At 41.8% G+C, this 21,084-nt stretch overlaps 1 protein-coding gene across 4 annotated transcripts in view; it reads right to left on the bottom strand.

Moving 5' to 3' along the window:
* The window catches only part of WASF3 (WASP family member 3), a 99,364-nt gene that overhangs the window by 11,470 nt on the left and 66,810 nt on the right, over positions 1–21,084 (bottom strand). For 3 of the 4 annotated variants that reach the window (XM_064172206.1, XM_064172212.1, XM_064172222.1), the window contains 4 exons: positions 16,627–16,761; positions 13,974–14,127; positions 11,791–11,908; positions 229–404 (listed from right to left, as the gene is read on the bottom strand). In XM_064172206.1, coding sequence (XP_064028276.1) covers positions 229–404; positions 11,791–11,908; positions 13,974–14,127; positions 16,627–16,761 — 583 coding nt within the window. The remainder of the gene's footprint in view (positions 1–228; positions 405–11,790; positions 11,909–13,973; positions 14,128–16,626; positions 16,762–21,084) is intronic. The other variant, XM_064172230.1, reaches the window with a different exon arrangement.

The raw sequence follows: 21,084 nt of genomic DNA, 5'->3' as shown, positions 1-21,084 counted from the left end.
CGTTACGACGACAAAATGCCTGTCTGAAGCTGAGGAAGAGAAAGACCAAACCAAAACAGATTACAGAGCCTGTTATTTGTGCTTCAAGTAACTTTGAGGATAACTTTAAGACATGCATCATACGTTTTGTCTATTCTAACTATTCCCAAGCTGCAAAAACACCTAATTCTACTCAGTACTTTTGAACATACAACTGTGGTATCACAAACAGCTTTGCTGTGAACAGACCTAGTATCTGGGGACAGTGATCCCTCGGAAGACGCTCCATGGTACACACTTTGAGACAACCTGTTGTCAGGTCTAAGCTCTTTGTCATATGCCATCATATTCCACTCCTGGCGTCTGTTCCTGGCTTTTCTAACCTTTTTCACCTCACGGGTGGTGCCATCTATACGCTTTTGCTCCTAATGTTCAAACAAAAGACATAAAGCATGCAAAGACAGGGAAAAAAAAAAAAGGAAAGGGGAAAAAAGCTGGTTAAAATGCAGTTAGAGTGCATGAAAATAAGACCAGATTTACAGATGAAGCCAAGTCTTCACACAGTTTCTCTGCACTGAGAATTAAAATATCTCCTTATGTTATAAACCCCCTTAGTTGTAAGATGGGTGCTTTGCCCTTCTTCTGTGAGAGTGATACCAAGCTGCTGTTTTTCTCATCAGAAATGCACCTGGCTTTAAAAACCAGAAAGTTTAAATTCTTCTGACAGCACATATCCTTTATTTAGACTGACCTGTACCACCTGGAATTTCCTGCTCCTGCAAATCTGCCTTCTGAGACTATGTTAAATTTGCTGGGGGTTATTTTGGTTACCTGCTAAGCTCACAATCACTTGAGGCCTTGGTGAAACAGTAAAAATTGAAAAGCTTTCCTATTTCATAGTTTATGTGAAAGTATTTTGTGTTTGTTTGAACTGCCTCTCCCTTCTCAGAACTAAGTACTGAAATTCTTCCTAGTTTTCTCTCATCACTGTTTTCCATTATCTTATATGAAAATGAGTGACACTAATCCTCTCTGAACAAATGTGTCAGTAATATTCAGACCACTAATATATTAGAGCTTGGCAGCTTCATGACAAGTCAGTCTGTTTAGGTTTTTTAATCTTTCTATACAATTTTAGGTAAACACTGACAGTGATTGGGCCTATCAGTAAGATTTCCAAACAGTGGGGCTCAGTGCCTTCACACCTCTTTGACCTCTCTCACCTACTTTTGACTACTTGGAATGAATATAAATACTATAATGCTGCTTCAGTAGGAAAAAAATTGAAGTAGTCTACAACTACCTGAAGGGAGGTTGTAGCCAGGTGGGGGTTGGTCTCTTCTCCCAGGCAACCAGCAATAGAACAAGGGGGCACAGTCTCAAGTTGTGCCAGTGGAGGTCTAGGCTGGATGTTAGGAGGAAGTTCTTGCCAGAGAGAGTGATTGGCATTGGAATGGGCTGCCCAGGGAGGTGGTGGAGTTACCATCCCTGAAGGTGTTCAAGAAAAGCCTGGATGAGGCACTTAGTGCCATGGTCTAGATGACTGGATAGAGCTGGGTCATAGTTTGGACTGGAGGATCTTGGAGGTCTCTTCCAACCTGGTTGATTCTATGAAAAACCCAAACATGCTCGATCCAAACCAAGAAAGTTATTTGCGCTACTCCTTTTCTCAACATTTACAGAGTCATAGAATCAGTCAGGGTTAGGCAGGACCTCAAGGATCATGTAGTTCCAATCCCCCTTCCATGAGCAGGGACACCTCACACTAGATCAGGTTGCTCAGTGCCACATCCAGCCTGGCCTTAAAGGCCTCCAGGTATGGGGCTTCCACCAACTCTCTAGGCAACGTGTTCCAGAGTCTCATCACACTCACAGTGAAGAACTTCTTCCTAACATCCAAACTTAATCTCCCCACTTCTAATTTTGCTCCATTTCTCAGAGTCCCATCACTACCTGATATCCTAAGAAGTCCCTCACCAGCTTTCCTGGAGGCCCCCTTCAGATACTGAAAGGCCACAATGAAGTCAAATTGGAACCATCTCCTCTCCAAACTGAACAGCCCCAATTCTCTCAATCTGTCTCCACAGGAGAGGAGCTCCAGCCCTCTGATCATCTTCTTCCTCCTTCTCTGGACACATACCAGCACTGGACACAGCACTCCAGGTGGGGACTCACCAGAGTGGAGTACGGGAGGAGAATCACCTCCCTGCTGGCCACATTTCTCTTGATGCAGCCCAGGATGCAGTTGGCTTTCTGGGCTGCAAGCGCACACTGGTGGCTTACGTTGAGCTTCTCGTCCACCAGCACCAAGTCCCTCTCCCCAGGGCTGCTTTCAAGCCAGTCACTGCTTAGCCTGTATCAGTGCTTGGGATTGCCCCAGCCCAGGTGTAGGACCTTTTCTGACTCCCCCTAGAGCCCACATCTTAGCATACTAATCCATAAATGGGTTAAATATGTTTTATCCCCTAATAAACCAGTATTATACTTTGGGCTGCTGGAAAAATAGTTCCTCATGAAATAATTATATTGATATTCTGAGAATGCAGTCATAATCATTTGTATTTAGAGAAGAGGTCTGTAAAATGCTGATATACAAACATTTTATTGCTGATTCCCTACCTTCAAAGTGAAGGTAAATAGCTAGAAAGCCAGCCTCACCAAAAAGGAACACGACAGATGAACATATATATTTTACTCCAGCTGCCAAGCAACACTGAGTGTGCATATTTGAAATATTTGGCATTATAAAACTAACAAAATAAACCAGACCTATCAAATGGCTTTCTTGCCCTTCTGTTGATCTTTCACTTGTTCATACATATCCATGTCAGGGACCTGCTGAGCCACATCTGCTAACATTAAGAATGACAGAAAAAATGTTTTTGAAGTTCAGCACCCAAATGTTCCAACAGCACTCTTGGCCTTTGCAGTGAGATTTTTGATCTGATTTATGTTAAATTAAAAAAAAACATCACCTCAGGTTTTAATTGCTTCCTATAAGAAAAGTTTTAGAACCACACTCTTCTTTTATCCAGGTTATACAAAGATTTCACTTTCTCCTTTAGTAGCACTTCTTCACATCATTTTCAGAATGGAAATGGAGCAGAAGGAAGAGAAATTCAGTCATGCAGTATTTTAAGTGCATAAAGTTCTGCTTATGGTCCTGGTTAAGTATCTGTTTTCTAAAGCTTTACTTTTGTCCTTTTCATTTGATTGTTGCAAAATCTAATTTGTCTTAATTTGTCACTTTCATCTTGGTCCATTTGTTACAATTTTCTTACTAAATCACATGAAATTTGAGAGGAAAGCACAAGTAAGCCTTTTGATTAACTAACAATACACTTCTGTTTTCCTCACAGAATTGTAGCTCCATCCTCTAAAGGCCACAGCTATGCATTTCTTCCAGTTTCTAGATGAAGTAAATACCTTTCAACCAGTGTGTGATGCTGCTCAGAAGCCAATCGTTTTGATACAATTCCTGTACAGTCAGGAGTACTTCCATGGCTGCTACATGTAATCACCTATTTAAAATCTGGCTTTAAGGAGATCACTATGGACTTTTTAATGAAAAAGTCATGCATGCAGAATTAAACAGCATAAAAAAGCCCATGTAAAACTTAAGTTTGCCTTTATTGGATCAGCTTTCAGTTGTATAGGTTGTTCCAGACCAGCACTTCTGAGTGTGATAATGAATAAATATATTGGAACTCCTTTTTGCTCAAGCAATACTAAACCCTACTGACACTGATTCTTTTTTCTTTAATTAAATATTATATAAATACATCTCTAAAACATTTTATAGCTTCAAAAACAGCAGGGCAGGCCAATTACTAGCAGCTGACAAGACTATATATACCTCTAACTGCATATACCTCGAACAGAGCAGTTTTATGTTGTTCCAGTAATACCTTCGTTACCTTGACAAACAATGGTGGCAGCCCTAGTTTTAGCACCAAGGACAATGATGAGAGGTGTAGGGGAGCTGAAATCTTTCAAAATAACTAGTTAGAAACATTTCTTAGGTTACTCCAGCAATATTAAGGAAAGTTATATCCTGTAAATGAGCATAATAGAAGCTGTGGCAGACAAGTGGATGCTGTAGGTTAAAGTCAGAAAACATGTATGTGATACAGCTGTTGGCAAGAAATGACACAGACACAATTCAGCCCTCAAACAGAGTTAATTCTGGTATTTGCATCAAGAGTTAGAAAATCATATTTCAAGCATCTTAATAAAGAGTAAGAGCTAGTAACAGAAAGTAGCTTCAGTAAATACTTGCAATATTTAAAAAAACAAAACCTGGCAGCATGAGCTTAGAGTATTTCCCTGACTTCAGATCCTGTCAACCATAAGAAATGGAGAATGGTTTCTTAAAACAGAAACCCTCCAAAATATAAAGATTCCCAGCTATTTAAATATGCATTCATCAGAAAAAAAATGAGAACAATTAAGTCAAGCAATAACTTTCCTTTGGTCTACTACAGTCACTCAGTTGAGATTATTGCTGGCAACCAGCAACAGAACAAGGGGACACAGTCTCAAGTTGTGCCAGGGGAAGTATAGGCTGGATGTTAGGAGGAAGTTCTTCGCAGAGAGAGTGATTGGCATTGGAATGGGCTGCCCAGGGAGGTGGTGGAGGCACTGTCCCTGGAGGTGTTGAAGAAAAGCCTGGATGAGGCACTTAGTGCCATGGTCTGGTTGACTGGATAGGGCTGGGTGCTAGGTTGGACTGGATGATCTTGAAGGTCTCTTCCAATCTGGATGATTCTATGATTCTATGATGTGCAAGTCAATATTAACTTCATTGAACTCTCAGACACTGTTCTACTGGGAGTTTGGCAGAAACTCCCTATGCCCCAAAAGAACCCCAACCAAAAAAGCTAACCCTGCCACTTCCTCCAGCAACAAACAAACCAACCAACCCCCAAACCAACCACGTGCTAGTCTGAACCTAGCTAGAATGTTTTGGTGAGAACAACTAGATTGCAGGCTGTGAAAAGGAAACAATGGTGATGTCTACTTCACTCATAGGCTTGCTGAGATGTATAACAAGAACATAAATATAGATAACAGAGTCACTCTCTGGGCTTTGTGGGCTGCACTTCTCCCTCTGACCTAACCTGCCATCTGTGTCACTAATCCATCTGCTTCCTAACCCCCCTGGCCAACCCTCAAAACTACCTTAAACATAAAGCAAGATCTTGGGTAAAGGAGAGAGGTGAGAGAAAGGTGGAAGGGTGGTTGAGAGCCCCTCCTGGGGACTCAGGTTTCTGGGAGGGAGTTGTGTTTCTGTATTACCTTTTACCTTGCATATTTCTGTATATAACTGTAGATACTGTAAATATCTGCTTGTATGTTGTGCTAAGCTGTAAATATAAAGCTTCATTCCAATGTTCCAGAGCCACTGAGTCTAGTCTGGGTGATTTTCCAAAGTGGGGGGAGGGGGGCAGGTAACACTGAAACCATCACAAACCAACACCACCAAACCACAACAGAGGCTTTAGCACAGTTTTTAAACTTAAATCATTAAAACAGGTTTTCTTCATAGCAAAAGTGCACTTGAAAGCCAACTCAGAGAAATCCTGTATTAAATCTCTTCAGTTAACTGAACACAGGGACAATAAATGAGGTGTTTGAAGGCATGAACATGAAACTCCTCGCAAACCTTCTGCTGTAACAGCTCAAGCATTTAAGACCAATTAGCAAAATAACATCTGAAAACTGATTCCCTGGTGCAAAAAGTACTCAGGCTTCACTAACTACATGAAAAATAGAGGCTAAACCCCAGCTATATTTAGCTAGCTTAGCAGGACTGCACTTGGATGTCTAGTTTAACATTTGCTAAGTAAGACACATCTATTTCTACCCTTGCAGAGCACAAGCTCTATGAGGAGAGGCTGAGGGTGCTGGGGTTGTTCAGCCTAGAGAAGAGGAGGCTCAGGGGAGACCTTATTGCTCTCTACAACTACCTGAAAGGAGGTTGTAGCCAGGTGGGGATTGGTCTCTTCTCCCAAGTACCCAGACACAGAACAAGAGGACACAGTCTCAAACTGCACCTGGGCAGGTTTAGGCTGGATGTTAGGAAGAAGTTCTTCACAGAAAGTGATTGCCCATTGGACTGGGCTGCCCGGGGAGGTGATGGAGTCACTATCCCTGGCGGTGTTTAAAAGGAGGCTGGATGAGGCATTTGGTGCCATGGTTTAGTTAATTAGAAGGTGTTAGGTAACAGGTTGGACTCGATGACCTTGAAGGTCTTTTCCAACTTAGTTAATTCTGTGATTCTATTTCAGCTGTACAGTTTCTCAACAACTTTGGTGGGTTTTGCTTTTGTAGAGCACAGATTTCATAGAGAATTCTCACTTAGATTTACAATACAACCTCAGACACAAAATTCTTCACAGATGCTCTGCACTAATTCCTGGTGACAGCTATCACAAGTGCAAGAACAAAAGAAAACCAAGCAGCCTGTGTAATGAACAGTGCCTGTGAGGCATCTCACCTAACCTCCAGCTCTCTAAAGGTTTTAGATGAAACAAAGCTCATTTGTCACACCAGCTTCTGGAAAATCAAAAGTCAGATTATTTTCCTGTCAAAATGAAAGCTGTCCATGCAGACTCAAATCTATGCTGCTTTCCTCAGAGTTGATCAGGTTACCTGTTTAATCAGATCAAGTAACACTTGAGGTAGAATTAATCAAGAGGTACATTTTTATATATGCCTACAATTCTACATGATTGGAATTCAACTTATTTCACATCTCGTTTGTAGACTGCAATAAGACAAAACCTACCAAAAAACACCCTATGGATGGAAATACCTGAGCTGTGTTGCCTAAAATATAAAAGTAAGTTTATATAGGAAGTGGTTTTATAAAAATCTCCCTAAACCTATAAAAAATTATCAAGCAATATTGTTTTCTGGTTTTTAAAGATTTGGGTTTTTTTTCCTTTTGAATGTTAAATCAGAATGAAAAGAAACCAAAAAGGCAGTTGGTAATTTCTATTTATCCCTTTCTCTACTAAGCCTGAAGAGGAAAAGGTGGGAGGAAAAAACCCAAAGGGTACAATTACCCCTGTATATTTTTCATAAATAAATAACTAATGACATTTTTAAAACCAACAAACTTAACCAGAGAATGAGAGCTGCTTTAATTATCCCCAGTCCTATAATAAATCTCTGTGCTTTATCACACTGAGTTGGGTTACAACCCTGCATATACATTCATATACTATCAATACAAATAACCACGTGAATGGAATCATAGAATCAACCAGGTTGGAAGAGACCTGCAAGATCATCCAGGCCAACCTAGCACCCAGCCCTAGCCAGTCAACTAGACCATGGCACTAAGTGCCTCATCCAGGCTTTTCTTGACCACCGCCAGGGATGGTGACTCCACCTCCCTGGGCAGCCCATTCCAATGCCAATCACTCTCTCTTGCAAAGAATTTCCTCCTAACATCCAGCCTAGACCTCCACTGACACAACTTGAGACTGTGTCCCCTTGTTCTATTGCTGGTTGTCTGGGAAAAGAGACCAATCCCCACCTGGCTACAATGTCCCTTCAGGTAGTTGTAGACAGCAACAAGGGTCCCCCTGGGCCTCCTCTTCTCTAGGCTAAACAACCCCAGCTCCCTCAGCCTCTCCTCATAGGGTTTGTGTTCCAGGCCCCTACCAGCTTTGTTGCCCTTCTCTGGACACGTTCCAGTATCTCAACATCTCTCTTGAATTGAGGAGCCCAGAACTGGACACAGCACTCAAGGTGTGGCCTGACTAGTGTTGAGTACAGGAAAAGAATAACCTCCCTTGTCCTACTGGCCACACTGTTCCTGATGCAGGCCAGGATGCCATTGGCTCTCTTGGCCACCTGGGCACACTGCTGGCTCATCTTCAGCTTACTATCTATCAGTACCCCCAGGTCCCTTTCTACCTGGCTGCTCTCCAGCCACTTTGTGCCCAGCCTGCAGCATTGCTTGGGGTTGTTGTTAAATCTCATCCCATTGGCCTCTGCCCACCCATCCAGCCTGTCTAGTTCCCTCCGCAGGGCTCTCCTACCTTCCAACAGATCAACACCTGCTCCTAGCTTGGTGTCATCTGCAAACTTACTGATGCTCGACTCAATCCTCTCGTCCAGATCATCAATAAAGATATTGAACAGGACTGGGCCCAGCACTGATCCTTGGGGCACACCACTAGTGCCAGCTGCCAACTGGATGTGGCACCATTCACCACCACTCTCTGGGCCTGGCCTTCCAGACAGTTCTTGACCCAGCACAGAGTGATTCTGTCCAAGCCATGAGCTGCCAGCTTTGCCAGGAGCTCCATGTGGCAGACTGTGTCAAAGGCATTGCTGAAGTCCATCCACAGCCTGCCCCACATTCACCAGGCAGGTAACCTGATCATAAAAGGAGATCGGGTTGGTGAGACAGGACCTGCCCTTCCTAAACCTGTGCTGGCTGGGCCTGATCCCTTGGCCATCCTGTAGGTGATTTGTGATGGCACTCAAGATGACCTGTTCCATGACCTTGCCTGGCACTGAGGTCAGGCTGACAGGTCTGTAGTTTTCTGGTTCCTCCTTTCAGCCCTTCTTGTGGATGGGCATCACATTGGCCAGCTAGAATATCTCTGGCTATGTGGATTGGCTGAGGGAGATGGGGTTGTTCAGCCTGGAGAAGAGATGACTCAGGGGGGACCTTATACCTACCTTCCAGTAGCTGAAGGAATCCTGCAAGAAGGATGAAGAGGGACTTTTTATAAGGGTGTCTAAGCAATAGGAAAAGGGGGAATGGTTTTAAGCTGAGGAAGAGTAGATTTAGATTGGATCTTAGGAAGTAGTTCTTCAAGTATGAGGATGGTGAGACTCTGGAATGGGCTGCCCAGGAAGGTTGTGGATGTCTTCTCCATGGAGGTGTTCAAGGCCAGGTTGGATAAGGTCTTGAGCAGCCAATTCCAGTAGAGAGGCATCCCTGCCCATGGCAGGGAGGTTGCAGCAGACCATCTCTAAGGTCCCTTCCAACATAAGGCATTCTATGATTCTATGAAAACTATTAATTCATCAAAAAATGTAGTTAAACCAAGTCTTTCAGCTTTGTTTAAAAGTGTGGTAATCATAAAGCTTTGTTTAGCAACAGGAACAAAGGAATCAATAGAATGTTATAAAAACGGACTAGTAGGCTTAATAAATGCAATAAAATGGTTTGGGTTGGAAGGGACCTTAAACATCATTGAGTTCCAACTCCCTGCCATAGGCAGGGACATCCCCCCTAGACCAGGTTGCTCAAGGTCACATCCAAGCTCAGCTTTGAACACTTCCAGGGTTGTAGCCTTCACAGCTGTTCCAGTGTCTCACCACCCCTGTGGTGAAGAATTTCTTCTTAATGTCTAATCTCAATCTAGCTTCTTCCAATTTGAAGGCATTACCCTCCATCAAATCACTACATGCCTTTGTAAAAAGTCTCTCTTCAGACAATAAACATGATCTCAGTAGACTTCCAGCATTATCAACGGGCACCAGAGGACAGGTAAAATCTTTACTCATTTATAGGGGTGAATATTGTATAATGTCCTGTGGTGTGTTTACACTATCAACTTGGATCGTGATAGATATATAGCAGCCTTCTGGTATTTGAGGGGAGACTTCTGGTATTTGAAGTTGTCCCCAGAATCTTCTCTTCTCCAGGCTGAGCAGTCCCAACTCTCTCTGCCTCTCTTCAGAGGAGAGATACTCCAGCTGATCTTCATGATCAGAGAGCTTCCCAGTCATGGCCTACAATTGGATTTCTTTGCAGGTACACTGCATATTGGGATAAATATACACACACATCATACACAAGATGTATATACACAAGTACACTTTAGCATGTGTATTCACCTATTAGGCATTATGGTACTCTCATATGTTACATGTATCTATATGCTAATGTGTTATGCTACCTGCTTATACATACACATGTATCTCACTCCACCCTACAACCACTTGAAACAACGTAGTAGTGAGGCCAGTGGTGGTCTTTTCTTCCAAGTAACTAGTAACAGAACAAGAGGAAAAAGGGTTAAGTTGTGCCAGGTGAGGTTTAGATTGGATATTAGGAAAAAAAACTTTAACAAAAGAGTGGTCAAGTGTTGGAATAGTCTGCCCAGAGAGGTGGTGGTGTCGCCATCCCTGGATGTATTCAAGAAGTGTGTAGATGAGGCACTTGAGGATATAGTTTAGTGGTCGTGGTAGCTGGGTTACTGTTGGACTCAATGATCTTAAAGGTCTTTTCCAACATTAATGATTCTATGTATAGGTATGCTAATATCAAAGATATACATATGTGTATATGTACTGAAATATGAGTAGCTTCCTTTTCTATTTCTTCTGAGCAGTCTGTTTGTACAGTTTGTATTCCTGTTATTTTAAATCTCTTCTCTCTCACTGTACCCATCTAAAAGGGCACCTTCTGCCAGATAAGATAGGCAGTCACTGCTCCAAACTTATTTTTAGGGTTTTTTTTCATAATTAGTTCCAAAATATCTTAAAACCCTCAGATCTGATAAAAAGAAATCGCAACAAAGAAGCTGTGAAAGTGGCAGATGATTTCTTCATCTAAGTTTAAAATCTGTTAAGAAACCTTTGATTGCATCAGAATATACATCTTGGATCCAACTGCTGAAGATAGAGAATCATAGAATTGTAGAATCAACCAGGTTGGAAGAGACCTCCAAGATCATCCAGGCCAACCTAGCACCCAGCCCTAGCCAGTCAACTACACCATGGCACTAAGTGCCTCATCCAGGCTTTTCTTGAACACCTCCAGGGATGGTGACTCCACCACCTCCCTGGGCAGCCCATTCCAATGCCAATCACTCTCTCTGGGAAGAACTTCCTCCTAACATCCAGCCTATACTTCCCCTGGCACAACCTGAGACTGTGTCCCCTTGTTCTGTTGCTGGTTGCCTGGGAGAAGAGACCAACCCCCACATGGCTACAACCTCCTTTCAGGTAGTTGTAGACAGCAATGAGGTCCCCCCTGAGCCTCCTCTTCTCCAGGCTAAACAACCCCAACTCCCTCAGCCTCTCCTCATAGGGTTTATGTTCCAGGCCCCTCACCAGCCTTGCTGCCCTTCTCTGGACACGTTCCAGTATCTCAACATCTCTCTTGAATTGAGGAACCCAGAACTGGACACAGTACTCAAGGTGTGGCCTGACCAGTGTTGAGTACGCAGGAAGAACAACCCTAGGACTGAAGGCACTTTTATATGAAAAAGCTGTTTCTTTGTCTTTTTGGGTGTTTTTTTTTAATTGGTTTTAGAGGAAACAAAGAAAATCACTTCTACAATTAATCTTCTCTTGCTGCTGAACTACAGAGTAATGTTGCTGTGTATTATAATCTTACTAACTTGTAACAGGTGTAAAAAAATAATCCAACAAAGCCTTTACTTATGGATAAGCTCACATTTTGCTATAGGAGCTGATGTTGCTGGATAAAGAACTCATGAAAATAAAGGAAGCCATAATGCAACCTCCCTTTTTCCCAACCCCCCTCCTAAATCACAGCGTCTTTCTCCAAAGCACAACAGGGACATTTTGCTGAATACTAATAAGCAGATACTGGCAAAGGATTGAAGTAAGTGTCTTAGAAGATAACTAACAGTCCTCCTAAAATTCAATTTGCTAACTTCTTGACACAGTATGAGCTATAAAAAATAAACCAACTGATTCTACATAGACCTATAGGAAGGAATATTCTTTGACCTTGCAACTTTGATGCCTGAGCAACCATACATAAAACTGTAATGCATACATTTGCTATTATGTTTCTGCTTTTACCTTTTGCCTTCTCTTCTCTTTTCGTTTGTCTTCAGTATCTTGTAACATTTTTTCTTTCCAAAGATCAAAGAAATAGGAAGGATCAGTATAAAACTTCAATCCATCTTTCTTATCATCCCTGGAAATACAGTAGAAGAAAAGCCAAGAAAATATGAACCAGTATTTTGCAAACTAACAAAACTCACTTTTGATACAATGCTTTATTGCTTTACATAATGCCAAGTGCATCAAATGACACCTTTGGTAGTTACAAATGGATTGATTTTTGCCAAGAAACTCAGGGGAAAGGAATAGAATCCAAAGGGGTTTGAGAGACACACTCTCAGGCTACTTCCTCATCAGAGTTTAGCAGGAGTTGGCTCAGATTCTGCATCAGCCAGCTCACCAGAGTGAAATTCATTGCAACTGCAAGGTCAGAGCCAAGACAGGATGTACACAGGACAGTGGGGCATAAGAACGGAGCTCAAGCATCTCAAAAGAATTGGAAAAGGAGTATTTGGCTCAATCCAGATGGGATTTAAGATCTGAATTTAAGCACAAAGCAGGTTTTAGTACCTTTGCCCTTATGACAGGAAGCACAAGACAGTCACTACTCTCAGTGGGACTCTTCCAACTAGGGGAAGGGCTAGGAAAGATCTTGAATCCTATCAGACTGTTCTAGGAGGATTTAAGACAGAGCTGATCTGAGCTTGCCAGCTCAAATTGTCAGCAGGATCCACAGATACTCAAACTAAGAATCCCCCCAAAAATGCTATCAGACCTTAGTTTGACTCCATGGCCTGAAAATAGGACCTTCTACTATCATAAACTCCTGGAAATCAATGGATGTACAGGGAGCCAACGTGGTAGAGTACCTCACATGGTCAAATGGAATTAACAGCGACCTCAGTCTCACTTGCTGATGTCCCTCAGAATCCCTTTTGGCTATGGGTCCTTAATTTCTTCCCAGGCAAATTTTAATGACAGCTGAGTGCCAATTTCTATCAACAAGATCAAAAGTGATTGAGATCCAGCACGCAGAAACCTTAAAACCAGGGTACTGAGTAAATGTGGTATGCTGTCTGGTCATACAGCCACAAACCCCTGACCTGACTTTCTGTGCACTAGGTCTCTTCACTCAGAGCATCTAACCTACTGAAGTGGATAGTCAGGCCACTCTTCCACATCTCCAGCTTTGGTTGGACTACAATTTGAAGTTCATTTAAGCTTTGTCTAAGGCAAATACAAATAATTTAAATTTGGCTGATGCAAAAGACATACAAAGAAAGATAATTAAGTAAATATCACTAAAGTATCCTTAACAAAACTGGAATAACAATAAAGGTCACTGACATCGTCATCCAGATCTGGATTAGAACATAACTGTGTGGAAGAACTGATCAATAGCAACTCCTACTGACTGGAACCTATAAATAAAATGCCACCACTGTTTGTAGCAGCAGAAAAAAAATCAACTATGTCCTTCAGCTATGAATCCAACAATTTTACTTTCCAAGTAGAAGGTCTTAAAAATGAAATATGCTGCAAATGCTCTTCTAAGTCATTCCTAAAACTATTTCAAATAATTTACTGCAGATTGAGCTCCTGCTTTACACAGATGCTCCACGATCTAGTACCTCTCAAGAGTTGAAGGACACAGTAAAAAATGTGTTGCCCACAACCCTCTAGACAGATGTATTATATTATTTTTATGAACAATAATAAACCTAAAGCAAAAAGCACATGAAAACAGGAAACTAAAGCCTGCTTGTTGCTCTTTTATTCACCAGCATGTAACCCAGAAAAGAAAAGACAAAGTTTGTGTGTGCACACCTGCATGTATTGCGGAGAAGAGTGAGAACAGAGGGAAGGCAAACCCAACAAATCCAGCTTAAACAAGGAAAGAAGTTTAGTATAGTAATTTTCTTTTCTTATATATTCAGTGGCCCTTACTTCTCTGATCTTCTGCTGCTAAATAACTCTAATGCTAAATTATAATGACTTTGGCTGAAGTATGACAACTTTTATCAGGTACAGATTACAACTTTAAGTATGGCAACAGCAATTTTTGTTTCCATGAACAGAGAAGCCCCTGAAAAAAACAAATCTCAGTAACCAATGCAGGTTTTCCATTCTGATGTAATTATTCTCTATGTAGAAGAGACAAAGAGGAAAGTACAAGAACGTAAACAATGTTTCCATACCTATAAGGTGAAAGAATATTCAGAGGTGGTGGTTTGTCACTCTGATTATAAATATCAGCCACTGGGTTAGGAATGCTGTTCTTTGAAACTACCTGCTGATCTTGAATTGTGGAGCTCTTGAATGCTTTTTTCATGTTGATATCTTGTAATGATACTGCCAGAAACAAAAAATACATTTGCAACAGTTCTGAAGTTAACATAAGTGGATAATAAACAAACTCAATTTTACACTAGATGTTTAAAATATTTTCAGCAAAATACATCAGGAGAACAGGAAGCTTTTTCTTCATCAGGCAACCATGGTATTTTAAGCACAAAGGCTCATAAGAATCACTGTAGTAAATCAGGTAAATCCCACTTGGCACAGAATCTCACTTAAAATAATGGGACCATGAATTATGTCTTGGAAGATGATGCAGGAATCCCATCATATGCAGATGTCCAATGATCTCTTTCTATGGCACTTAAGCTAGACTTCTAACAGCAGAAAGACTGCTTTGAGCCCAAAACACAAGGTCTGCTATTTCTCTGACACAACATGTGTTAGAATTACATACGCACTCAATCCCATTCTAAGTGTAATTAAACTACAGCCTCCAAAACCTCCTTGTGAGAATGTTCCACATCTTTTACTCTTTTCACATCCAAAATATTTCCCTAGATATTAACTTTTGCTTAATTCTCTATAGAGAGAAATACTTACTGCCATTATACAGCCCAGTAACATACTTCTATTTTGTCACAGTATCACCAAGGTTGGAAGAGACCTCACAGATCAACAAGTCCAACCCTTTACCACAGAGCTCAAGGCTAGACCATGGCACAAAGTGCCACGTCCAATCCTGCCTGACACAGCTCCAGGGACGGTGACTCCACCACCTCCCCGGGCAGCCCATTCCAGTGTCCAATGACTCTCTCAGTGAAGAACTTTCTCCTCACCTCCAGCCTAAATTTCCCCTGGCGCAGCTTGAGGCTGTGTCCTCTTGTTCTGGTGCTGGCCACCTGAGAGAAGAGAGCAACCTCCTCCTGGCCACAACCTCCCTTCAGGTAGTTGTAGACAGCAATAAGGTCACCCCTGAGCCTCCTCTTCTCCAGGCTAAACAATCCCAGCTCCCTCAGCCTCTCCTCGTAGGGCTGTGCTCAAGGCCTCTCACCAGCCTCATCGCCCTTCTCTGCACATGCTCAAGCATCTCAATGTCCCTCCTAAACTGGGGGGCCCAGAACTGAACACAGTACTCAAGGTGTGGTCTAACGAGTGCAGAGTACAGGGGCAGAATGACCTCCCTGCCCAGGGAGGCGGTGGAGTTGCCATCTCTGAAGGTGTTCAAGAGAAGCCTGGATGAGGCACTCAGTTCCATGGTCTAGTTGACTGGATAGGTCTGGGTGCTAGGTTGGACTGGATGATCTTGGATGTCTCTTCCAACCTGGTTGATTTTATGATTCTATTCAAAACCAGCCTCTGCAGAGGACTGTCTCTCCAAAAATGTTCTACTTGAAAGTCATGAAGACTGACATCATCTACCTCAGCATGGAGCAGTGTATGAATGTAGTCTAGTTTGCTGACATTACCACCACAACACACCTCAAAAAACTAAGCTGAAGTGAGCTTCTAATAACTTGTTTGCTCCTGACTACTAAGACAGCAAAAGAAGGGTGCTAGTATCAACTGTGATAACTCTACCAGTTAATGTGTTCCAAAACTAGACCCAAAAAATCACATGTAATAATTTTCAGAGAGAAAAGCTAAAAATGGAAGGACAAATATTGCACTATTAAATATCAACATAATATTTAATACTGTCATTAACAGTGGTATGAAGAATAATATATAAGCTACACATAATAAACATATTCCATAAACTATATACATAGTACTATTAAATATAACACAAGTACAATTAACTACTGAGTAAATGTTACACCACTGTCCTGATGTGACAATCTTTTGCATCTTCCCAGAAGTCAGGAATCATCTAAGCAGGGAGTATGTGCAGTGGGTGGCTCAGACATAACTGAACATGGAAGCAAACATGCATGTTACAGCTTTTAGAGCTAGACAAACAGGTTTTACTTACTTTCAAGCAGTATGTTACTTCAATCTATTGGTTTTAGTGTGCACTTATGAAGTGAATGACAAAGCCTATTTTAAAGGAAATACTGTTTCTAGTGACCTGAACTCCAAGGGGGAATTCATCCAGTTGGTGCAGAGCAATGAAAGAATTTAAATGGCTGCAGGACAGACACTACTAATATAGTTTATGACCACCCTTCCCTGAGGCAGAGAAATAAATAGATCTACTGCTTCAAGTTTATTCCAGTACTGTGACTTATTTCCACTAAATTCCAGATTTACTCACTTCTGATTCATTACACTCCCAAACTCAAAGTTTTCCCTGTGAAAAAGGCATCTTCATGGCTCCATTACTATAGAGGCTTCTTGAAGTAACACTAACTCAAAAATGAAGACAGTTATACAACTCCAGAATATTTTGTCTCTGTCTGCTAACATGATTTTTCCCAGCTTGCCTCACTGAGAGAACAAGATGAAATATCAGTTCAAGATTACTTTGAAAAGACAGAGATAGTTGTGTAATTAAATGCTGTGGTCTTGTCAACATCATTTCTGGCTCAATGCTTTCATGCAATTACCTACCCTCTTCTACTGTTGAATCCAGCTGGGTAACTTTGACAGCAAGGCGATCAATTCTGTCTTGAAGGGAATTTGCTCTGATGTAGAAGCTGTTGGCCTCATTAAACAATTCACCAAATATGTCTTCGGCATGTTTGCCTGTGTAAGAAAACAGACAGGGAAATCCCTCTGCTGAAGGCTTAAAAAAGACAAATGGCTTCAATATCATGAAGTTACAATAAAACACAGTAGCTGTAGGATTGTAACAACAGTTTGCCATTCAACAAAATCTCAGAATGCAAACTAAATGCTGCCTGAAGTCTGTTCTTACCTAGGTGAACTACCGCAAACTGGCACGTAACTGAACATTAAAACCTGCCCCAGTGATGAAAACAAAGGCCTGTGAAAGTTACTGCCTCCCACAAAAGCTTCTGAAGTAAACTTTGAAATCCAAGCTGTTGTGATTCGTAGTCGTTAAGATTTAAATACAAGCACAAGCCAACATCACAATGAAGGCAAAGTACAACAAATAAACCCCAGGATCCTCGTGCAAGGCAGCCCACTTCTACAAACGCTCACTGGATGCATGTAGCTGTCACTGGAATCTTTTGAGAGACAATGAAAGCAGCACTGATCACATCCACCCATGGCCAGTATGGACTTGGTACAGCACATCCTTTTCAGCCTCTCTTTTAAGATGCTGCATTTTCTCAGTTGCTATGACAATGGATAGTCCACTTTGGGTCGCTGTCTCAGGACCTACCCTAGAAGTGCTACAGTGGACACAAATGCTACATCCTCTTGGCACACAGATTCCTTTTCTAGACCTTCTAACTTCAAAAGTATTGGGCATCCTTATCCAGCTTGATTCCTCTTCTGCCCCAATCTGGACTGGTTGACAGGTTGGGATCAGAATCTCCAAAATTAACACTTCCACCCCAGAAATCTCCCTACAAATTTCAGCTTCTACCCAAATTGTTTGCCATGCATTTTGGTGTACCCAAACTCAGTAAAAAGTGAGCAGGCAAGGGGTGCTGCCTGCCTGCTCCTAATTTCCTCCCCCTTTAAGACAGAAGCCATACAGGCAGAGAATAGTTGAGGATGAAAATCATCAACTCCAGCTCCCTACGCAAAGCATGATCAGACAGAGCATGTTGCCTGGGACTGTGTCCAGTTACACTTTGAATACTTCCAAAGATGGAGGTTCCACAACTTCTCTAAGCAATCTGTGCCAGTGTTCTCAGATTCACCTTCACACTTTGAGTGTTCTCTGGTGGACGAGAAGCTCAACATGAGCCAGCAGTGTGCACCTGCAGCCCAGAGAGCCAACCAGATCCTGGGCTGCATCTAGAGAAGCATGGCCAGCAGGGCAAGGGAGGTGATTCTCCTCCTCTACTCCACTCTGGTGAGAACCCACCTGGAGTACTGTATCCCGTTCTGGAGTCCCTATTACAAGAAAGACATGGACACACTGGAATGTGTCCAGAGAAGGAACATGAGGATGATCAGAGGGCTGGATGTCCTCTCCTATGGAGACAGGCTGAGAGAGTCGGGGCTGTTCAGTTTGGATAGAAGGCTCCAAGGTGACCTTATTGTGGCCTTCCAGTATCTGAAATGGGCCTCCAGGAAAGCTGGTGAGGGACTTCATAGGATGTCAGGTAGTGATAGCACTAGAGGGAAATGGAGTGAAACTAGAAGTGGGGAGATTCAGACGGGATGTTAGGAAGAAGTTCTTCACCATGAGAGTGATGAGACCCTGGAATGGGTTGCCGAGGGAGGTGGTAGAAGCCTGGATGTGGCTCTGAGCAATCTGATAAAGTGTGAGGTGTCCCTGCCCATGGTAGGGGGGTTGGAAGTAGATGATCCTTGAGGTTCCTTTCAGCCCTGATAATTCTATGATTTTATGTGCTTCTCAGCAGATAGTTGAGATACAATTATAATCTCCATTTGATTGAGTTGCTGCAAAGGAAGAGGCTTTCTTCCAAGCTATGCACTAAATACACTTCTTAACTCTTCAGCTAAATAAAGCAGCTACTACATTCTCCAGCCACTGGCATTCAGAGCTCAAAACATCAATAAATTTTAATGGATGCTAGTTTATGATAATATATTGAAATCAGCCTGCTGAGGGAGGATTGCTGCATTCTAGAATTAAACACATCACCTCTAATGAAATCAAGCAGATAGGTGCTTGCCAGTTATCTTTCAGGAGCCAAAGAAGTAATAAAGTTGATTTGTGGGAACATACTTCTTTTAATATGGAATTCTGAGGGTTTTATTATTTTAAAGCACTTGCTACTCTAAACAAGTGAAAGACAGGTTGATCTCCTGTCAGTAAGACAGTGACATGGTAAAACACTATTTTAACATATTACTCTGATTAACATGATACATTGTTTTATAATTAAAGTCATATTTCTCTGATGTTTTCTTTGCTACCACCTTTTAACAAGACAGAAACAAGTAGAAAAATCCTGAAGTTACTAGCATGTATTTTTCAACTTAAGAGATGATTTTGGTACTGTAAGACAGTTACTTACATCCATGAGGTAGTTCCAAACATATGGGCAAACTAAATAGTCATTAAAAAACTCCAACCAACCAAAACAACATTGAAGAACTATGCAATCTTTCCTTCCAAGGCTCCCTCCAACCACAGAAACAGGTGAGGGGAAATTTAGTCTACCAAATCATGGTAGGCAGTAGGTTTTATTGCCAATTAACAGAAATGCATCTTTCCTCTTCCACATGCCCTCTTGACAGAGCTGTGTATTTGATTGCTCACAATCAAATCTGATTGCTCCAAGCATTGAGAGATTTCTGGAGACCAGTATGTTACAAATTGAACTATCTCTACCCAAACCCTACAGTATTTAAATATCACCTTGCCAGATCAGTTTGGAACATCTCTAGCAGAGACCAGACAGCACCTGAGTTAATTACAGTTTATTTCCACGCACTGCATTAAAAAGTGTGCATTGACAAATCAAATAATGCTGCCCCAAAGGTGTCTTTAGTCAGCATTCAGAGTGCTCAGCTCTGTCACAGAAGAGGAATCCAACAATGGTGCTGGCTTGACTGAAGACCAGAAACCAAATAGTGTTTAAATGTTTTGGCTTGTTTCCTTTCACATATTTGAGTCCAAAAAGTACATCTTCCCTTTGCATTCCTTGTTCCATAGGCCAAGCACATGGAAGAACATGTTAAAGTTAATAGAAGGATTTACAGTACTTAAAAGGTTAGAATTTTTCACACTGTAAACATGTATTATCAAAGAGAAATGCTCTGTGATATATTTAGTCTTTAACAACAACCTGATGTAATTTATTTTTTCTTCCCCATACATACACATATGCAAAACTCAGAAAGAAAACTATGGTACAACAGATCCTGTTGCAAAGAGCAGGTTGGTTTTTTAACCCACTGGCTGGAGTCCTGCAGCCACCAGACCAAACTCCACCATCAAAAGGGAGTATTTGCGGAAGCTTTCTTCAAAAATCATTTCACCATGCATGAGTTGTTCAGGTAAAGCATCATGGTAGGAGCATAAATACTCTCAATCCTGCCCCATCCCAGTAGATTCTTTCCTCCCATGTGGAGCTGAATCCCCCAAAATCAGGTTTTTGCTTTATAGATCAAGTGAGCAGTTTCTTATGCAAAGTTGCTTGCTCTGCCTGAGCTCCAAGCCAGCTGGCTGCAAACAAATTGAAATCTGAAGACATAATAGAAAAAGAAGCTCCACTGAGAGCACATTCCCCTTGGACAGGAACTTGATCATGTCTCCTGAAAGCAGGAAGCAAGTCAAATTTGTACGCAACAGATCTGCCAGTTTTTAAAATCCATGAATGCACAGTGCAATGCTCAAAACCAGCATGACTGCAAGACAGACTTGTACTTGCTTTCTCCATCCTTCAAGCTGTGGAAACACCAACAAGATCTGATGCTGTCAGCAGGACACACTACATCAGCTCCAGGACAGAGTTTTTCTACAATCATTTTCTGTCTCCCAGTTGGCTTGAAACACATTCAAAACACACACTGTCTGCAGAAAAAAAGCCTCTGAAAACATGACAGCCTCTAGACTATGGAGGAGCCTGGTGGTAGGCTTCACTCATTAAATACCATGTATTCATCTATTAAAACAAAGGGCACATCATTTATTTGCATACATCACTAACTTGACACTAATGAAGTATTTCAGGGCTGTCTACAGACTTCTGATGACCCAAGAAATCCATTAAGGGAAAACTGCAGGGTACAGCAGGCAGTTCCACAGCAACGATGGCAAGAGTCTCTCTGAACACACAATGTAACAGGCAGATTAGACCCCAGAGCAGATCTGGAGAAGTGAAAGCTAGGCATTTCCAGCAAGTCAGACCAGTGAAGAGAGTATTATCCATGCATTGGCAATCATTGCACAACACCAAAATTAGGTCTTAGCAGATATCCTTGAAAGCAATTAGGGAAATTAGGCATTCTTTT

Source organism: Pogoniulus pusillus, chromosome 3, assembly GCF_015220805.1.
Source record: "Pogoniulus pusillus isolate bPogPus1 chromosome 3, bPogPus1.pri, whole genome shotgun sequence".
NCBI lineage: Eukaryota > Metazoa > Chordata > Aves > Piciformes > Lybiidae > Pogoniulus > Pogoniulus pusillus.
This window is presented reverse-complemented; position numbering and strand designations above follow the sequence as displayed.